Source organism: Denticeps clupeoides, chromosome 1, assembly GCF_900700375.1.
Source record: "Denticeps clupeoides chromosome 1, fDenClu1.1, whole genome shotgun sequence".
NCBI classification, from domain to species: Eukaryota; Metazoa; Chordata; class Actinopteri; order Clupeiformes; family Denticipitidae; genus Denticeps; species Denticeps clupeoides.
The window spans coordinates 15442108-15461032 of NC_041707.1; the positions used below are offsets into that span (position 1 = coordinate 15442108).

An 18925-nucleotide genomic window follows, 5' to 3' on the forward strand; every position below is an offset into this window, starting at 1 on the left:
TTAATTCTAATGCAATACAGTGCATCAGATTAAATTCAAACAAGTGGTCTTCAAATGGGAAGACCTGGCTTAGAGTTCACATTACACACACACCCACACCTGAGTGTGTAAATCTTACTGACTGACCCCTAGTAACTAGGCTCTCCTACACAGCATGGTTGCTGTGCTGTTGCAACAATATATTATTGTGTGCTGGGGTCCAATTAAACTTTGTGATAACCGTCTGAGCCTCTCAGCACCTTTTGAAGCATGAAAAGTGAATGTCATATCATATCATGTCATTTTCCTGCATTGACAATGGAAATACAGACACCCTAACCTCCTTAGGATTTATATGGTGATTATCGAAGATGCTCTTTTCAAACCATTATGGAGGAGACTTGTTGCCTCAGCCATAAAATGATCTGGTCCCGTGAACATTAGTTAGGATTATGATATTTTAAAAATAGAATTGAGAATAGTTCAATTCCAGCAGGGAGACTGAAGCTGGAATTCATGCAAGTTGGTTCTAGGTTCCCCAATGCCTTGCCATAGCATAATAAACTGGCTGCCAGTCCAAGAGTTGTTCCCGCTGTTTCAGATTGATTAGGTCATGACGTTGGCTCTGCTCACCTGGAATAATTACAGAGCCTAAAACCCGCTAAAATGCTAAATTTGAGTAACTGGATCCCCGAAACACACTTTGTGTATAAAAGTCCCCGCCCTCTTCCTCTAACGAGCACCGTGGAGAGCAGCGTGATGAAGTGGGAAGGGCTGGGGAGGGGGGCTCTGATCTCCTGCCCCCTGTGGGCAGAGACGGCCCGACACCGTTTGTTACCTCCAAGTGAGCTGAGACCGACCCATGAACCATGTAACTAGGTGGTTGCCAGGTTAATGAAAAGCTGAAGGTCTGACCTGCGTTCTCCAGAGTCACCCTCTCTCAGAAAAATGGCCGACATTCCTGAGTTAAAAAGCCCTGCACAGGTCGGTGTCTTGTGTCCTGGGGGGTGGCTGTGCTCTTTGAAGACGACCAAGAGCCATTAGCACTGCTACTGGGGTAGTGCCACCAATTATTTTAACCATAGGAAATTTCCGTACAGCTCCTGTGAATATTCCCTTAATGTGTCATAAACAGAATTTCTAAAAGCATTACCACAGTGCAAATGGTCCATTACAAACTTTTGCATTGTTATGAATCAATGGATACTAATAATCGCGAGGAAAATGTCTCAAGATCCATCTTATATGAGCTACCTATTTAATGAGACTGCAGTTGTTACAATAACTATTTCCATAAAATATCTTCTCAAATCAATTCTTCCCTTTTCTGTTTCATCCAATCAATATATCTTGCAGAGGGGGAAAATTGGCATTAGTTTGCTCTTGGTGGCAATGCTGGTGTGAGTAGGGGAGGGGGGTCACTCCACCTCTAGCAAGGTTTGAATTTTGGACGCTGGACTTGAAAAGGGAAAGCGAGTCCTAATAGGAGCCATTCCTTGGGCTCGGCATCAGAGAGGCCGACTCCCCACGACCCCGCCCTTAAACCCACCACCACCCTTCACCGGCTCCACTAATGCATCTACACTCGCACTTGCCAATTAACCAGCTAGACCTGCCCTTTGGCTTGTGTGTGCATGTGTGTGTGTGAGCACTGTGCATAATTGGTGTGTTGCAGTGAAAGAAACAAGAGTTAATATGTGGCTGTATACGTTATAGAATAATATAATATCATTTCATTTGATGCAAAAAGAAGGAAAAGAAAGATGGTTTGAACTATACAAAGCGATCACTTTAGTGGAGCCTTTACACACTTTTAGAGGAAGCGCATTAGATGGAAAATGGACAGCGGCCTTTTAACCCCCGGTGTGTGTGCAGAGACACAGGATCTCAGCTCTTACCTGCAATAAAGCTCCTATCGTCAACACAGACACATAAATCACCCCACAACAGCCCAGAGTATCGGGTATCTGCTAATGCCAACACACACACACACACACACACACACACACACACAAAGCTTCCTCCCTTCTGATGGTGGTTTCTGATCCAGAATGCACACATCACTCTGTTGTGTTCCTCTTTCTTTGAAGGCGACATCTCAAAAGTTTATTTACCAAAAAAGTGCAGCAGTAAACAAGGCAACAACGGGGAGAGAGAGATAAAGGAGGAGTGGGGCAAAAAACAGGGGGTGATGCACATAAACAGAGAGAGGGAGAGAGACAAACAGGAGGGGAGAGGCTGAACGAGAGAGAGCAACAGAGAGAGAGCATCTGTTGACTGAAAGTTAGAGCTGTCAAAATGTTAATAGTGGTTAAACGTGAGAAACATTCAAACAAATTAACATGGAACCACACTGCTGCTCCAGATCGTATCTTATTAATTCATGGCTTCATAGTTTAGAAATAAAGTTGACTTGACAACATAGAGGTCACTAGATTCATGTAAGCGTATATCTTTATATCTTTATCATGCAGTTATGTATGATGTTTATCATTTATCATTTAGGCATTTGGCAGACGACCTTATCCGGAGCGAAGCCACTAGTTCCAGACCAAGTAAAATATCACTCACCGTTCTTGACTGTGATTGACTGGGTGAGTCAGGTTGGCCCAAAGGTATGTTAGTATTGGTTCAGTGCATGTGTGTGTGTGTGTGTGTGTGTGTGTTGGGGTGTGTCTCTCACCTGGTCTTCACCACATCCAGGGGATGCATGAGGCAGATTTCCACCAAACCTGTTGGAGAAAAAATGTAATTAAATTTAAACAATGAAATCATTTCCACAGAAAGAAAAGAACCTGCAGAAAGCTGCAACAGTCTCACACTGAAGCAGTGGGATGCTGGGAAACCAGCAGCTCAGCACCGGTATTATGTTTCTGACGGCAGCGTGGGAGCAAATCCAGAAGAATTTCATCATGTTGGAATCAAGATGTAGCACATACCGTGAAAAATACATTTAAAATTACAAATAGTCAAGCGATGTCTGCAGACCATATGTGTGTATGGGAATCTAAGCGAGTGTGTTTCCACTCTCATGGCACATGCCTGCTGTTAGTGCCCCTGCCACTCCACTTTCCAAAAAATTCCACACTGACATTCACCGGGGTCACTAAAGCTGGGAGCGGGATCTCGCCACTCTGACCCGCCTTTCATCATTCGCGCCACACTACTGCCACCCGCGAGCATGTGGCAAGCGCTCTGGCACAAAATGGCCGACCAGCAGAGCAGCGTGGGTAATGATGTCCTGCCCCCTCCTCTTCTCACGGCCTGCAAGTGATTAAAGCAGAAACCAGGCATCGAAAAATCACGGAGCGCTCCCGCCCGCGCCCTTCAACACATCTGCGGGCCAAAAGAGGACCTCCACAGCCTGGTGACGGTCCAGCACGTCATGAAGAGGACGATAAGACAATGGTGACCACGGTCTGCTGAGCAGTGGGGGCGTTAAACCACAAAAACGGCATCAATTAGCATCATCACTGCCTATTAATGTGCCTTTGTCCTAACGTTTTGAAGTGAGTTATATTTACAAATTGCTCAGCAAAACTAGATTTCCTTCATGCTGTTGACACCAAATTAAATGTTCACATGAGTTTTATTGCATTTTGGAAACTTTTTTCGCTCCTATGAAACTCCCTCTGTGTGACCTGTCTTTACAACGTTCAGTTCAACTCATTATAAAAAAAAGTTCTGCTTCAGTTAACTATCTGATGCACGGGTCCTGAGTTGGTCTAGACAGCATAATGAAAAAGGACCAAAAATCTAAATATAAAAAAACAAAAAAACATCACATAAATGGAATGTTCACATCAAGACACGTATAGCTGGTGAGCTCCAGTGAGGGCGGTCAGGTGAGAATGCGGGTCTTGCATGTGACATTCCTGTTTCTGTAAACCCGAGCATGCGGGTCTGTCAGGCTGTGGGTGACTTGAATGTGAACTTTTCAAGTGAAACAAAGAAACCATGTGATCTTAACAAAAAAAAAAGTTAAAATGAAGTCTGGACAAAACAGACACACACATATTAAATCAAGATCAAATCATATATTTGTTGGTGAGAAAGAATTCACATAGTCTTGGACAAATGCATCTGCAGCTGATCAGCTATAAATATAATGGATTTGCTTTGGACGTGGAGAATGTGGTGATCGGGGCCATGCTATTTCTCTAAAGGATACAAAAGTACTGTCCTATTAATCATGCTGGTCTCATTACAAAAACACAATACAACACCAATAAACCTACAAATACAACATGCAAAGGCAAGCAGTTTTGGCCAAAATGTACGGCGCTCTAAAGACTTTATTTTCTGATCTGTGCCATCTGTCTTAACATAACATGAAAAAAAGCTCTGCACGACACATGCCATTCTAAACTTATGCAGAACATTCTACCTGTAGTGTATGGGCCTCCTGGTGGTCCAACAGATGACACACACACACACACACACACGCCAACCTTCCACCGGTGGCGATTCGCAGTGCACTCCCAGGTCTGGACCTCACCAGCAGATTCCTGCGTGTGTGTACACAGCTGCACCAATCGGCTCCATTCTGCAGTGGTGCTCCATTAAACTCTGCGTCTATAAACAGGACAGTGGCTCCTCCGGGCCTTTCCCGGAAAGTCATTATCACAGAAAATACCAGTCCAGAATTACCGCACTGTCTTAATCTTCAAGCACTACTAGGAGGCCTTTGCGGGTGTATGCATGTAACAGGGCAGTGTACACTCATTTTTTTACAGCATCGGTGCTGTAGATTATATATGTTTTATCATTATTAATGAACCAGAAACCACAAAAGTCTCTCAAAGAGAGGAAGTGGAATCAAACCAAACAAACAGATTTCTGAAAACAAATGACAACAGAAATAGACTCTAGTCGTCTTTAACAGGGATCGACTAAGCAGAGGCGCTTTAAAATAAACTAACCATAATATCCATAAAATAAGCATAAAATAACCATGCCCATCAGTCTCCAGAAAGTGCTAAGTTGCAGCACAGGCTCGGTATAGGGGGCAGGAACAGAGAACTGCAGCGGAACGGAAGCGGCTCAGAACCGAGGGTGCTGTGGTCCCAGCAGAGCTGTTTCATGCTGTATTAAAGGGCTTATCGTTCGGCAGGATATTTTTAATGAACACCATAACCAATCCTTTTCATTGGGTGTCACATGAAACCCAAAGCGAGGAGCCATCGTTAAAGCGAAGGCCCTGCAAACAATTACCTGTCCCAATTACACACACACACACACACACACACACTCTAGCAATTATGAACATTATGAACATAGCACCCTCTGTAGAACACAAACACCAATAACCCATCAATCTTGGCCTCCTGCACCCATGCGGTCAGTCTCTCTCTCTCTCACACACACACACACACACACACACTGCTTAAACAGGGCAGTAATGGCATATAGGTGATACAGTCAAGTTGTGTGATGGCCGGATCAGGGCTCCGTCGGACGCTGATCAAAGGCAGACGCCAGTCAAGGTCCAGCCGTCTGTCACTCATTTAGCTCTAATGAAGGTCACGCAAGCAGCCAGCGCACTAAATCCAGGACTAAAAATCATAACAATATATTTTTCCGCACTTGACACTTGAGCTCAAAGCAGCTGTCCAACATCGGTTCGTCCCAGGGCTGCGAACACAAATTCTGGCCCGAGGTAATTCATTTTCAGAGGTGGAGCTCGGTGGGGTCGGCACAAGATTGAACACTGCATCTCTTAAAGCAGTGCTCTTGGGGTTGAAGAGCTCTACTAGAGCCATTGTGATCTTTTAAAAACCCAGATCGGACAAAATCCTCTCCTTTAAGGTGAGGTGAGAAATTGCACGTTCTGACAGATAGGCCCTTACTGGCTATGCTGAGTATTTATAGTATGCAATAACACAAAAGATGGCTTAAAAACATACATCTTTGATCCAAATGTGAGATGTCTGGCGTGGAAACTGGGACCGAAAACCAGTCTGGTCCTTTATGGGGCTTTAGTCCCAAATTAGGATTGATCTGGGTTTTAGGAACCACGATTATTATTCTTACTAATAGTTTATGCGTGCGTGTGCTGAATGGATGTATAACCTTCTATGTATTTGGAGATGTGGTAAATTAATAACGTGGTGCCAGTAAAGGTCAGAGTTGTTGGTACAGCGGAATGATGGATGGCTCCGTTAAACAGGAAGCGTTAGTGAGGAAAATAAAACATTCCTGTTATTGTTGAGTTCCGTGGCACTCGTCCATAACATCCAGGCCAGAGCTGCATTGTGAGTATGAGAGTGAGCATGCCGGAGCGGGTTTGAAGGTGGAGGACGGCTTTTTGGGTAAAAGCGGCAGCACGGGTGGGGGGGGTTGGAGAATGCTGGGAGTTGCCATATGCCAAAATTGCACACACAAAAACGCAGACAGACAGAAAGACAGACGCACACACGCAAACTAGGTGAAAAATTAGGTGTGAGAGGTGCAGAGTGCTGCATGATGGGATTTCTCCCGTCAGCACATGCTACTGTTTAATCAGTAGCAGGTTACACTGCAGGATTCAGGAGCTCTGTCTGCTTTAGGGAGTCTTCAGCGGGAAGAAAATGAAAGTGAAGACAAGACGTGGCACAGCAGCAATATGCCATGACATTTCCAGGCTAAATAATATAATTGTGTGCACCGTGATCAATAGAATGTTCTTTCTTACCCTGTGCCAACTGTTAAATCAGTACATGCTGCCACAACTTTTAAACTGTTCATAAAACATGCTGATCTCAATCATCTCACACAGTCAGTTCACTTAAATCCAATTAATCAGCACATTTTGATCACTTTTCTTGTACTTGTATAATTGTGCATGTGAAAGGATCCCTGATAAGACCTTAAGATGAATTAAATGGAATAGATAGATAAACAAAAAGTGCCATGGTCCACGTAATGGTCCTTGGTTTCAATTACAGATTATTAAAAAACATTTTGTGTCTTACAATGAAAGGCTCTAGTTAAGAGACATACAAATGTTTTTCTTAAGATCACTAGACTGAAATTCAGAATTGTTTTGATGAAGTAAAGCCATCTTTCTCTCTGCCTGGCTGCGGAGTGGCTCGTCTGCCATCGGCACTGTTGTCTGATGGATCACCTGACTCCTTCTCAGACACTCCTTTTCGCAGACATCCCTTTTGTTTCTGAATACACTGACAGCTTCCATCATTCAGCACAGTGCTGGTCTTTAGACAGGTGCATGCATGCACACACACACACACACACACACACACACACACACACACACACACACACACACAGAGAGAAGCATACTATCACTTTTCTAGCACCCTATGACAGTTTTAAACTGAAAATGCATTTTTTTTTCACCAAAATGTTATTTTACTTTACATTTACATCACACTTTTTAAAATAAATTTGTCAGAGCATAAATAAGAGGATTCTAAGAGATTAACAGTAATAATGATATGAATTACTATATTAATTCGAATTTTGTAAGTAGTAATAAATTCTATTTTTTACCAGCAATAACAATTAATCATAAGTGGTAGTCATGTGACTTCTGCCCTGGGTTGAATCAGCATATGTAGGTGGTGAGAGGGCAACACACCTGTCTCAGTGTTTTAAAAAATTGACATGTTATTACTAACAGCCTAATAGGAGCTCATACATCATCATGATCATCCTCATCATCATCAGATGCTTATCTGGGGTGGGTTCCGTTGATTTTGGCCTCCCCAGAACCCTCCCACGCAGACACCACGCTAAAGAAAACAAGAGGCGAAACCGTGCGCGGTTACTCAACACCACCAGGGTGTCATCAGTCACCCTCCACCAGGAAATTCCCGGTAGGTTCAGACCAAAAGGTCATAAAGGAGTGTGCATGTGTGAGAGAGAGAGTGTGTGTGTGTGTGGGTGGGGCTGGTTGGAGAGGGGTTGTCTTGTTAGCACATGATCTTCCTGTATCTCTACCTGTCCGATGAGCGATGTGTTTGGTGACTGATGTGTATACGCAACCAGCTGAGCAACCAAAAAAAAATTATAAAAAAAAATGCCATCCACCTCAGGGAAATAAAAAGGCTGCCAAATAATTCTGTTATTGACACAAGCGGGGCGCATAATTCAGCTGTAATCGGTTCCTGCTCATTAGGTGTGAGTGACTGACACCATGACCGACAGCAGCCTTCGCCTGCAGCCGCCTCAACCAGCCTCAGTGCCTGATCAGATTGTGTGCACGTGCATGTGTGCATGTTACTATGTACACTGTAAAGTATTAATATAGGTGCAATATGTGTGTTGTGCATTGTGTTTGACATGACACTGATTAATCTCCACTGTGCAGGAGTACCTGGAGTACCTGTGGAAACATTCCTAGATCTGCATCTCGAGATATGCTTTAGCAATTGGGGGTTTTTCCTCGAAGATAAGGTTTTTTTTTTTGTCACGTGACCAGACGAATGACAGGGTGACAAGGTAGAAGGGTTGACTGAGGTCTCGCTCTTATCTGCAACTGCTGTACCCGCACTGAAATGTGTTCCCCTCTCATGCCGATGGGAGATTGGCTCAGATCCCATCACACCAAATACCATCTCTACACCCCTACACCTTCAGAAAGTTGTGTGAATGAAAATCACTGAGAGCAATCAGGTGACCCAGAGCCATCTGAAAATAGCAGAGGAGCATCATCAGACTGTGAGTGAGACACATTGATAAAGAGAAAGCAGAGGTCGTATGGGCCTGAATATTCCACTATCAGGTAGGTTTAATGTAGGGAAAGTGTGAAATAGATTTTCTTCTGCCATTTTTATAATTGTACTGTTCCACCTAGTGCAAATGCCCCAGGTCACAGAACCAGCTGCAGAGAACAAAGAAATGTTCCAATTCCATCCCCTGGGCAGGGGTTTCAAATAAACCAAAATTAGCCAAAACACAGCGACCCTCTCTCACTTGAGTTTCATAAAATCACCGGTGTGCGTTGCGCAAATAAATCCTAAAAAAAAAAAAAAAATTAGCATGAGTCTTTGCTGGAGTAAGGGCGGAGGGTGTTGATTTTCGCGAAACCTGCGGTTGAAGATTGATGCTGCTGCTGATGTGAACGTCCTCATGTAAAAAATGTAGAAATAAAACCGGAGCGGAGAAGTGGGTGACCGCACTGGCGGCAGCGAGAGCGGAGAACTCGACAGCAGACTAATGCAAATCGCGCTCTAACTGATGCTCTCCGCCTTGGTGCTCCATTATCTGGAACCTTCTAAACAAATGAGTCCCAGAGGGGAGCCACCGGCAACACTGGTGCCTTTGTCCCAAGGTCACACTGACAGATATGGCAGAAAGCGGCTCTGTGTTCCTCATCTCAGGTTCTCTGCCTGCCAACCTACAGCAATGTTCAAAATACCGCTGACCTGATTATTATCCATCCCAGAAATATGAATTTGTGTTTCCATGTTACATTAGATGACAATCATTAGTTACAGGGACAGCTTCCATGAAGTGAATAAGGGTTAAGGTTTCAGAATCTCTTTTTTAAATGACTGTTCATCTCGCTCACTCTGTTTTGTTAATTTTTACAAATATTTCACAAAGTTTTACTTAGAAACTACTTGAAATGCTTACTATTCAAATCTTATTCAATATATTGCCTATATTTCTATTCTGTGCTATGTTTTCTGATGTTGTTGATCATCTGCCATCAGACGGAACAGTGCTGTTATGGATGGTTAAATCTTTGTTCGGGTTCAGATCAGAAACACACTGAGATGGGTAAGCTCTGTCAATATCCGACAACATCCATCCTGCCATGCGGAAAACCCGTCTCATTCTGACGAGTTGAGGCGTACAGTGAGTAACGGCGCAGCAGGGCCTGGACGCTCCCCGAACCGAGGGCTGAGAGAGTCCCATTTATCTCTGCCTGTTCCAGTCCTGTCGATGAGAAAACCTCTCTGCAGCAGCAGAGGTACCACGGTACCATGGCAACAGCTGATCAGGATTTTTGCACCATGTTTATATTTGCATATCTAAATCTCATTGAGAGTGTGAGGGTGAAAAAAACTGGTTTTGATAGAGATAGTGAAACAAAATACCAGAGAAGCTGTAAAAGCAAAAACAAAAACCTGTTGTACACAAGCGCAGAAAAAGAGAACATTTAAATACAATATAGATATAAACCTTTTTTTTATATCAATATGTTATGAATGTATGTTTTCTTTTATGTTTGCATATACATTTTGATAACCCCTTTTCAGACCACTTTTATGTTAGTCACACATCATAATCAAACTAAATTATTTTCTTTCATTTATCTGAACATGGATGCATTTATTTACTTTTGCAATTCAAGAAAAACCATAAACCATACAGTAAAACAAACAGGAATGGGGTACATGTACAAAAAGAATGAGCTAGATGCCAGTGTGAGCATATGAAGCCTGGAAAGGAGGTGACTAATGATTCAGTTTGATTGACAGGGATGCAGTTTCAAATTTAGGATTATCTTGTGCCTGTAGAATAACTAGAATAATCTTGAGCCCGTAGAATAACTATATAAATGTCTACATTTGTCTAAAGAGAAATGAAGACATTTATTCTTGTTATACACAGTTCCATAATGCACATCATCTGAAAAAGCCAACAGTGATGGATGTGTTGATGTGGAAAAAGGGACAAATGCATTTTAACCATTAGACCGCAGAATAGACTAAGGTCCCTCCTCCTGGGGAGACAATTAGTCCACCCAGGACACACCTGAAGTGATCTGGACCATTACTGTCACCTAGTGGAGAGTCACAACGGAGAGAGGCCAGAGGAGGACGACAATGAGAGAACACAATGTAAGGCATTACCAGCAGAAGGACACTACTTGTTTTACCAGTGTATGGTGTCCATTAGATTATCACAGTGAAATGACCCATAATGCACTGCAGCTACCAAGAAATGAATACATTGGGCAAATGGGCGTCTCTACTCCAGAACCCAGGACACAGGAGAAGAAAACAGAGACTTAAAAGAGAGATAACCTCATTACAGATTTAAGGAACGGACAGATGGTTCTGAAAAAGAAAAGCCAAGGTGGTGGAACTATTACAGATACTGATCATCTCCGTAACTGTCAAAAGTTTAAAGGCGCTTCCTCATGAAACAAACCACTAGTGACCTCTGCCTCACTACCGGCCAAAGCATGAGCAGAAGTCCGACTCGCTGCACGGTCAGATCCTCCAGACGGCCGGCACGGACGCAGAGCTGCAGCATGCAGCCATGAGCCAACTTCCGGCTGGTCATTTCCCAGTCACCTACAGTCCATAAAAGCTGATAATGATCCTGCTTATGGGCCGGGAACAGCAAGGCGAGGCTGTTAGTGGGCCAGTAAATTCAGTAATTACTTGTTAACACCCCGTGTCTCTTTGGACGAGTGGAGGAGCTGAGCCCTCAGGCTCAGGACTGGGCCAGAGGGAATTATGGGGGGAAACCCGGGCGTGTTCACTTGGCTCTCCTTGACCCCTCAGACGTTCAAGGGCTGAGGATCCTGGGAGGGCCACCATACCAGTGGCTGATTGGTGCATCTTTAAAACATCATTAAACCGCATTTCCAGCAGAGAACGGATGTCCAACAGATATCCATTTGATGTTGTTACATCGAATTGTACTAAAATGCAAGACTTCAACAGGCTAAAGAGGCAGAACTGATTCTTCATGAAGCCATAGTGCAGATGTCCTTAAACACTTGGGTGCTCCGTAGCAGTAATTCAGTAATGATCCACTGATCCGGGTTGTGTTTTTTGTTCAGTGATGCTGGAAAAACCTTCTGGGTTCTTCTAATGCAGCCCAGCTGGTTCCTGATCTGCTGCTCTGTTTAGATGGAGATCAGTTTTGTGTTAAATTTGTATTAAATTTGCTGTAGTGCTGCCCATTTCTTTTAAAAATATGTTTTGAGGGGGTCACACAGCCTGTATGATATGACATGCAAGAGTGCTGTTAGACTCCAGTACCTCTGGGTCTGATTAGAACCAATGTGCTCTATCAGGAACTATAACTGGAACCTTTGGTGCTTGAGCAGATCAGTAAAAGTTCTAGTTTTGCTTGGGTGGGAAATTGCCTGAACTTTGCTTTCCCTCCTTCGTGCCTGATCTCCTCTTCACCTTCTCCACCTCCTGCCTGTGAGGTGGGTGTATGTAAATTGGGCCGGGGGTGAAACGTTCCTCCTGCTTGATACAATCTAGCGGATTGCTCCCTCTGAGAGGTGGGTGGAGGTGCTGGTGGAAGTGGGCAGGACTGTCTTATTCATTTATTGGAAATGGTGGATTTTAAAACATTAGTAGTTAGGCCTTCAATTGTGTGTGTGTGTGTGTGTCATTTTGAAGTGGGACAAGAGTTAATCGGTGAGGCCTTCAAAGTGTAAAACCAGGAGTGTTGTCAGGTTATAGCCTCAACTCTAGAAGTAAACAGGGTCCAACTGAATTGCCTTCGATGGGCAATGAATAGATCCCATGGATAAATTCATGCATTATTGAACAAGGTCAAAAAAAAAAACAAAAAAAAAACATTCAATTCAAATTTATGGGTGTTACGAACCTTCCTCAGCTTGGCACACACCAATTGGTATTCCTGTTTTTGATTGTATAAGTAAGCTACATGTGTTCAAAAGACAAAGTAATGCAATGTATGTGACATAAGCCTAAATCTTGCCCCACCCCTAAAATAATCTTAAACCCTTTGCATTGTTTTTAACGTTGGGTGGCAGAATTTTAGATTTTACTTTAAATATGAACTACTTGCTCTTTTGGCAGCTTCCTGGCAGCTGGTTCAGTGCAGGAACCAGAGCAAAGACGGCATCATCGGAACTCATCCATCACCCCAGACACGCTGTCAACCGCACTGTTTAAGGTGAGCGTCTAGGTGTCCCATCACACAGGAAATTAAAGCAAAGTTTGAAATACGAGTCCACGTTTCCCACCCAGTTTCCACAACTCAGGTGGTCAGAGCTTCTGCTTTTGTTTCTTTTAGCAATAGAACAGACTGGAAATGAGCCAGAGAAAAGTTTAGAAAAATTCAAGGGAGTAAAAATGGTGGTGCTGAGATGGGGGAATACAAACCAAAGCACCTGTAAGACACCAAGCCAAAAAGGTACTTACAGCTCAGGGTTAGTCAGGAATACAAGACACAATAGAAGTCTTAAGCTAGGGATGAATGATTTTAAGAATTTTTGACAGTGCGATTTAATTTGAGATTTCATTTGCAAAGTCGGTTCAGCATTCACTCTGCTATGTGAACTGACGACTGTAGCATAACTGTACGTTGAAATATGAACTGTGCTATACTGCGCTGTGAGCAGCAGACCGCAAGATGAGAGCGAGTGTCCTTGGTCGCGTTTAAATGGGCGTGGCTTTAACTTTGATTGTACATTCAGCTGTATGTAATTTCCACATACTACAGACCTAAGCACACAGCACAGCCTCTAACCATTAAGGAGCAAGCAAATCTCAAGTTCTGAGGGGTTCACGTTATAAGCACTTATATGCACTTATATAATCAAAATCACAAATCGCGGGCTGAAAGGTTCCACTGACAGCAGAATGAGTGGGTCAGAGCCTTTCAGCTGCACACACTACAGCTTCACTATTCGCTTTTTCAAACTGCCATTTATCTCCTGACTGTCAGGACAGAGCTGCTCCGTTTTCTTTTCCCTGTTTTTCACTGAGAAGCTGATCGCAGGCTGCAGCATGTGGAGATTTATGGAGGGTAAGACACAGCGTCTGCGAAAATGGCACATCAGCTGAACAGAATCCTCGGCTGTACATAACAAGGTTACATCACCGGATCAGCACATCTTCATTAAGAATTAGAAAAACAGTGGGGCTTTTAGACAGGACTGGGGGTTGATGAAAAAAAACTTGTTAGTGACAATTATTTTTCGCTTTTATTCATTTGTTCAATTCCCTTACCCTAATTAGGGTAAAAAAAAAAAAAAAAAAAAAAAAAAACACAACATGGGTGTATTATCATATGACAAAATATAACATTCACTAAGTTTTAAACAGTTCTCTGTTTTACTACAGCTGGATCCTTTATTTGGGTAAAATCCCATTAAAGGAATAAGGGGGGGGGGCGTTTAAGACGTAGCTTGTGGATAAATGTCCCCTAATGTCACATTCAGCAGTTTGCTCAAATGATAACCTAATTGCATGTTATGTTCAGAGGCTGTGGTACCAAGACGGGTCCAGTTAAGACCGCGATGTCTATCGTAGCTCGACCATTCTCTTCCATCAGGCAGTTTTATCAGTCAAACTGACATGCAGCCTGACGGAGAACACGGACAATGCTGAGACCTTACAGCATGATGTGTGACGATCACACAGATCTCTTTGTGTCGCTCCATGCAGGGCTGCATTTAGAGATTCTGGAGTAAATAGAACACTGTTCCAAGAGTTTGCCCCTTGCTTCATTCAAATCCAATAAGATCTTGTTGTAAAAAGAAAAGTGAGTCAGTGGTCCGCTCACACACACTTTCTCATTTCACTGTGACAGATGTGGTGGATGAACTCCTGACACTGGCTCAAGAACTTATGTTCAACATGTGTGTGTCCATTACTGCCTCTGTTTGCCTAAAGGAAACTGCCTGTACTACCTCGGCTGGGCATGTGTGTAAATTTGTGTGTGTGTGTGTGTGTGTGTGTGTGTGGGAGAGGAGATGAAGGCAGTGACAGGATATTTGGCTATATGGGAGGTAGGCCGTAATGACACACAGGGGACAGATTAGCTTCCTGTCTGTCAGAGTTCCATCAGGGAAGCCCCACTGATTTACAGCCAAAGTGACCAGCATGCTACTTACGATGCACACACACATACACACACACACACACACAGAGACACCTCAGAGCTGTGTGTGCAATCATGATATACATGTCTGTGTGTATTTTTCATTTTTCACATCCCTAAGTGCCATCATGACAGCTAAACCTCCCCACATGCCCCAGCCGAACAGTGTGTGTTACTGACATTCCAGTATTTGATTGCGTGTGTGTGGAAGTCAGTGTATGAACGTGCACTGCAGCTGGAAAAGGGGAACGTCTGAAGATGGACACGTACATTAATGAGAACAGCACCCTGAAACACAACAATTTATTACAGCACCTGCCTCCCACCCTCGCCCCAGTCCACACACACACACACACACACACACACACACACACACACACACACCTTCAGCATTTTCTACCCCCAAAAAAAACACAGAATACTGTAGTGTACGGAACCTAATGGAACCTAATTGTACTAAAAACTGAATGAACTTAATTAAGACAGTGAGCCATCATGTTTTAAAGGTGAAGAGCCATGAGAGTGTACTGGTTACAACATAGGGCGATCATAAGAGCTCTGTGTAGTCCAGGTGTGTGAGTGTGTACCTGCATGTGAAAGTGAATCAAAGTCACAGAGAGTGCATGCGTGAGAGAGATCAGTGTGTGTGTGTGTGTGTGTGTGTGTGTGTGTGTCTTTCCTCCTAAGTTTTCCCAGAAGGAACACTCTCATGTTCTCTCTCTAACTTGTCCCTGTAGAGGGTCAATTGCATCCAGTTGTCTGCTGTTCTGAGCCAAAGTAAACATTTAGAGAGAAGAGGGACTGCAGGCAGGTACACGCATGCACACACACTTACACACACACAAAAAGAGCAGCATATTTCTGGGCAGGATTAAAAGCAAGAACCCTATTAAAATGTACTTACATAGACATACAAGCACATACGTGAATGTACACAAACCATGCAAAAAGTAGATTTTTTTTTTTTTTTTTAAATGTGCTGCTAAACACATCATAATTTGACAAAGTCTGATATCAATTTAAAACAATAATAATGAAGGGAACAGTCTATATCTCTACTGTTGTACTGTCTGTCTATTGATGGTGCTATTCTTAAAAGTGTGCTATTCTAGTGTGCTATTCTAAAAAAATGTGTCTCAAACATTTTGCCTGCATCATGACACACTGCTATAATATAAATGCACTATACCAAAAAGCTATGGTTATGAGCCATTTCCAGAGACATTGATTGATAACTGAATAACCAAGACCAAAACAGTTCACAACATTTTCTGTACTGAAATTCATTCTAAAACACAAATGCAATTCTGACTGCAGAATTAAACTTACACCCCAACATTTGGTGGTAACCGACCCCAATCTGGCAACATTGAATCCACACACAGCAGCACAGTCTGAACGTGCTCACATGCACATGATAATTTTACATGTTGTTGATGACCTCCTGTTGTTGTTACCTGTTGTTGTACTTCCTTCACCAGCTTTGGTCATATTTACAAACTGTTTTTGTGTTCTGAGTAACAACCCTACTAACCCTAACTCTATAATTGTTATTTTTTATAATTATACTTCTTTTAAGTGAAGTGAATTATCATTGTGAAACACAGCACAGCACACACAATGAAATGAGTCCTCTGCTTTTAACCCATCACCATTAGTGAACAGTGGGCAGCCATGACAGGCGCCCGGGGAAAGTGATTGTCACATGTGATACACAGCAGCACAGCACACAGTGCACACAGTGAAATTTGTCCTCTGCATTTAACCCATCACCCTGAGTGAGCAGTGGGCAGCCATGACCGGCGCCCGGGAGCAGTGTGTAGGGACGGTGCTTTGCTCAGAGGCACCTCAGTGGTACCTTGGCGGATCGAGATCGAGGTGGGGATGGGACTTTTGTTCAGTGGCACCTCGGTAGCTGGAATTCGTACCAGCAATCTTCCGATAACAGGTCTGCTTCCTTAGGCCAGCACTGCCCTAATAAAAGAACATCAATACAAGAATATGAAAACTTAAAAACAGTGAAACATCTATTTTTTTTTTTTTGTTAAATAGCACAAAATGCATTGCAAAAACTCAAAACAATCAGTGTCAAGTTCTAATATTACAGAACTATCGATAAAATGTACACTAACAGCCATTTTGAAGAATCCAAAGCAAAAAAACATTGTATAGTATTGTGATATAATTGTATAGTCACCTACTGTGATGCATATCGCATCATGAGATCCTTGCCAATACACACCCCTAATACAGTGGGGCAAAAAAGTATTTAGCCACCAATTGTGCAAGTTCTACTGCTTAAAAAGATGAGTGGCCTGTAATTTTCATCATATGAGACAAAATTAGAAAAAAACAAACATCCTCTGATTTTTAAAGAATTTATTTGCTAATTATGGTGGAAAATTAGTATTTGGTCACTAACAAACAAATAACATTTCTGACTCCCACAGACCTATAACTTTTTCGGTAAAAGGCTCCTCTGTCCTGCACTAATTACCTGTAATAATGGCACCTGTTTGAACTCATTATCAGTATAAAAGACACCCGTCAAACAGTCACACTCCAAACTCCACTATGGCCAAGACCAAAGAGCTGTGTAAGGACACAAAGTTGTAGACCTGCACAAGGCTGGGAAGACTGAATCTGCAACAGGTAAGCAGGTTGGTGTGAAGAAATCAACTGTGGGAGCAATTATTAGAAAATGGAAGTCATACAAGACCACTGTTAATCTCCCTCGATCTGGGGCCCCACGCAAGATCTCGCCCCGTGGGGTCAAAATGATTACAAGAACGGTGATCAAAAATCCCAGAACCACACAGGGGGACCTAGTGATTGACCTGCAGAGAGCTGGGACCAAAGTAACAAAGGCTACCATCAGTAACACACTACGCCGCCAGGGACTCAAATCCTGCAGTGCCACATGTTCCACTGCTTAAGCCAGTACATGTCCGGGCCCGTCTGAAGTTTGCTAGAGAGCATCTGGATGATCCAGAAGAGGATTGGGAGAATGTCATATGGTCCGATGAAACCAAAATAGAACTTTTTGGTAAAAACTCTACTTGTCGTGTTTGGAGGAGAAAGAATGCTGAGTTGCATCCAAAGAACACCATACCTACTGTGAAGTATGGGGGTGGAAACATCATGCTTTGGGGGTGTTTTTCTGCAAAGGGACCCGGACGAGTGATCTGTGTAAAGGAAAGAATGAATGGGGCCATATATCATGAGATTTTGAGTGAAAACCTCCTTCCATTAGCAAGGGCATTGAAGATGAAACGTGACTGTCATTCAGCATGACAATGATCCCAAACACACCACCCGGGCAACAAAGGAGTGGCTTCGTAAGAAGCATTTCAAGGTTCTGGAGTGGCCTAGCCAGATCTCAACCCCATAGAAAATCTATGGAGGGAGTTGAAGCCCCAAAACATCACTGCTCTAGAGGAGATCTGCATGAAAGAATGGGCCAAAAGACCAGCAACAGTGTGTGAAAACCTTGTGAAGACTTACAGAAAACGTTTGACCTCCGTCATTGCCAACAAAGGGTATATAACAAAGTATTGAGATGAACTTTTGTTAGTGACCAAATACTAATTTTCCACCATAATTTGCAAATAAATTCTTAAAAAAAAAAACAGAGGATGTGATTTTCTGGATTTTTTTTCTCATTTTGTCTCTCATAGTTGAGGTATACCTATGATGAAAATGACAGGCCTCTCTGGTCTTTTTAAGTGGAAGAACTTGCACAATTGGTGGCTGACTAAATACTTTTTTGCCCCACTGTAAGTATGGTTGCTAATATTTTTTTTTTGCCTCCTTTTACCTTCATAACTGATTTGTTCACTATTGTAATCAAAAGAGATGCTCATTAACATGAGTGAATGATAAGAAAGTGTTCAGTATAAACCTTCAGGAAAGCTGGAAACCATCCTCATAGTCTAAATAAAGTGGGTCGAGAGAAGCCAAGAGCATCACAGCAAAAAGTTTGTTTACTTTGTTTATTATATAACCTCACGTCTGTTATTTCATAGTTCTGAGGCTTCAGGTTTACTCTATAAATGTAAAAAAATGCAACACCCGTAAACGGGTAGGTGTCCTGTATACTGTATGCGTGTATGGTGTATGAGTAAATAGTGCTTTGTTTTTTGTGTGCATATGACTGTCATCATGCATATCC

At 42.8% G+C, this 18925-nt stretch overlaps 1 protein-coding gene across 1 annotated transcript in view; it reads right to left on the minus strand.

The window, feature by feature from the left end:
- Nucleotides 1–18925, minus strand: part of slc25a21 (solute carrier family 25 member 21) — a 68947-nt gene that overhangs the window by 25860 nt on the left and 24162 nt on the right. The window contains exon 3 of the mRNA XM_028979227.1: nt 2663–2711. Within this exon, the coding sequence (XP_028835060.1) occupies nt 2663–2711 (49 nt within the window). The remainder of the gene's footprint in view (nt 1–2662; nt 2712–18925) is intronic.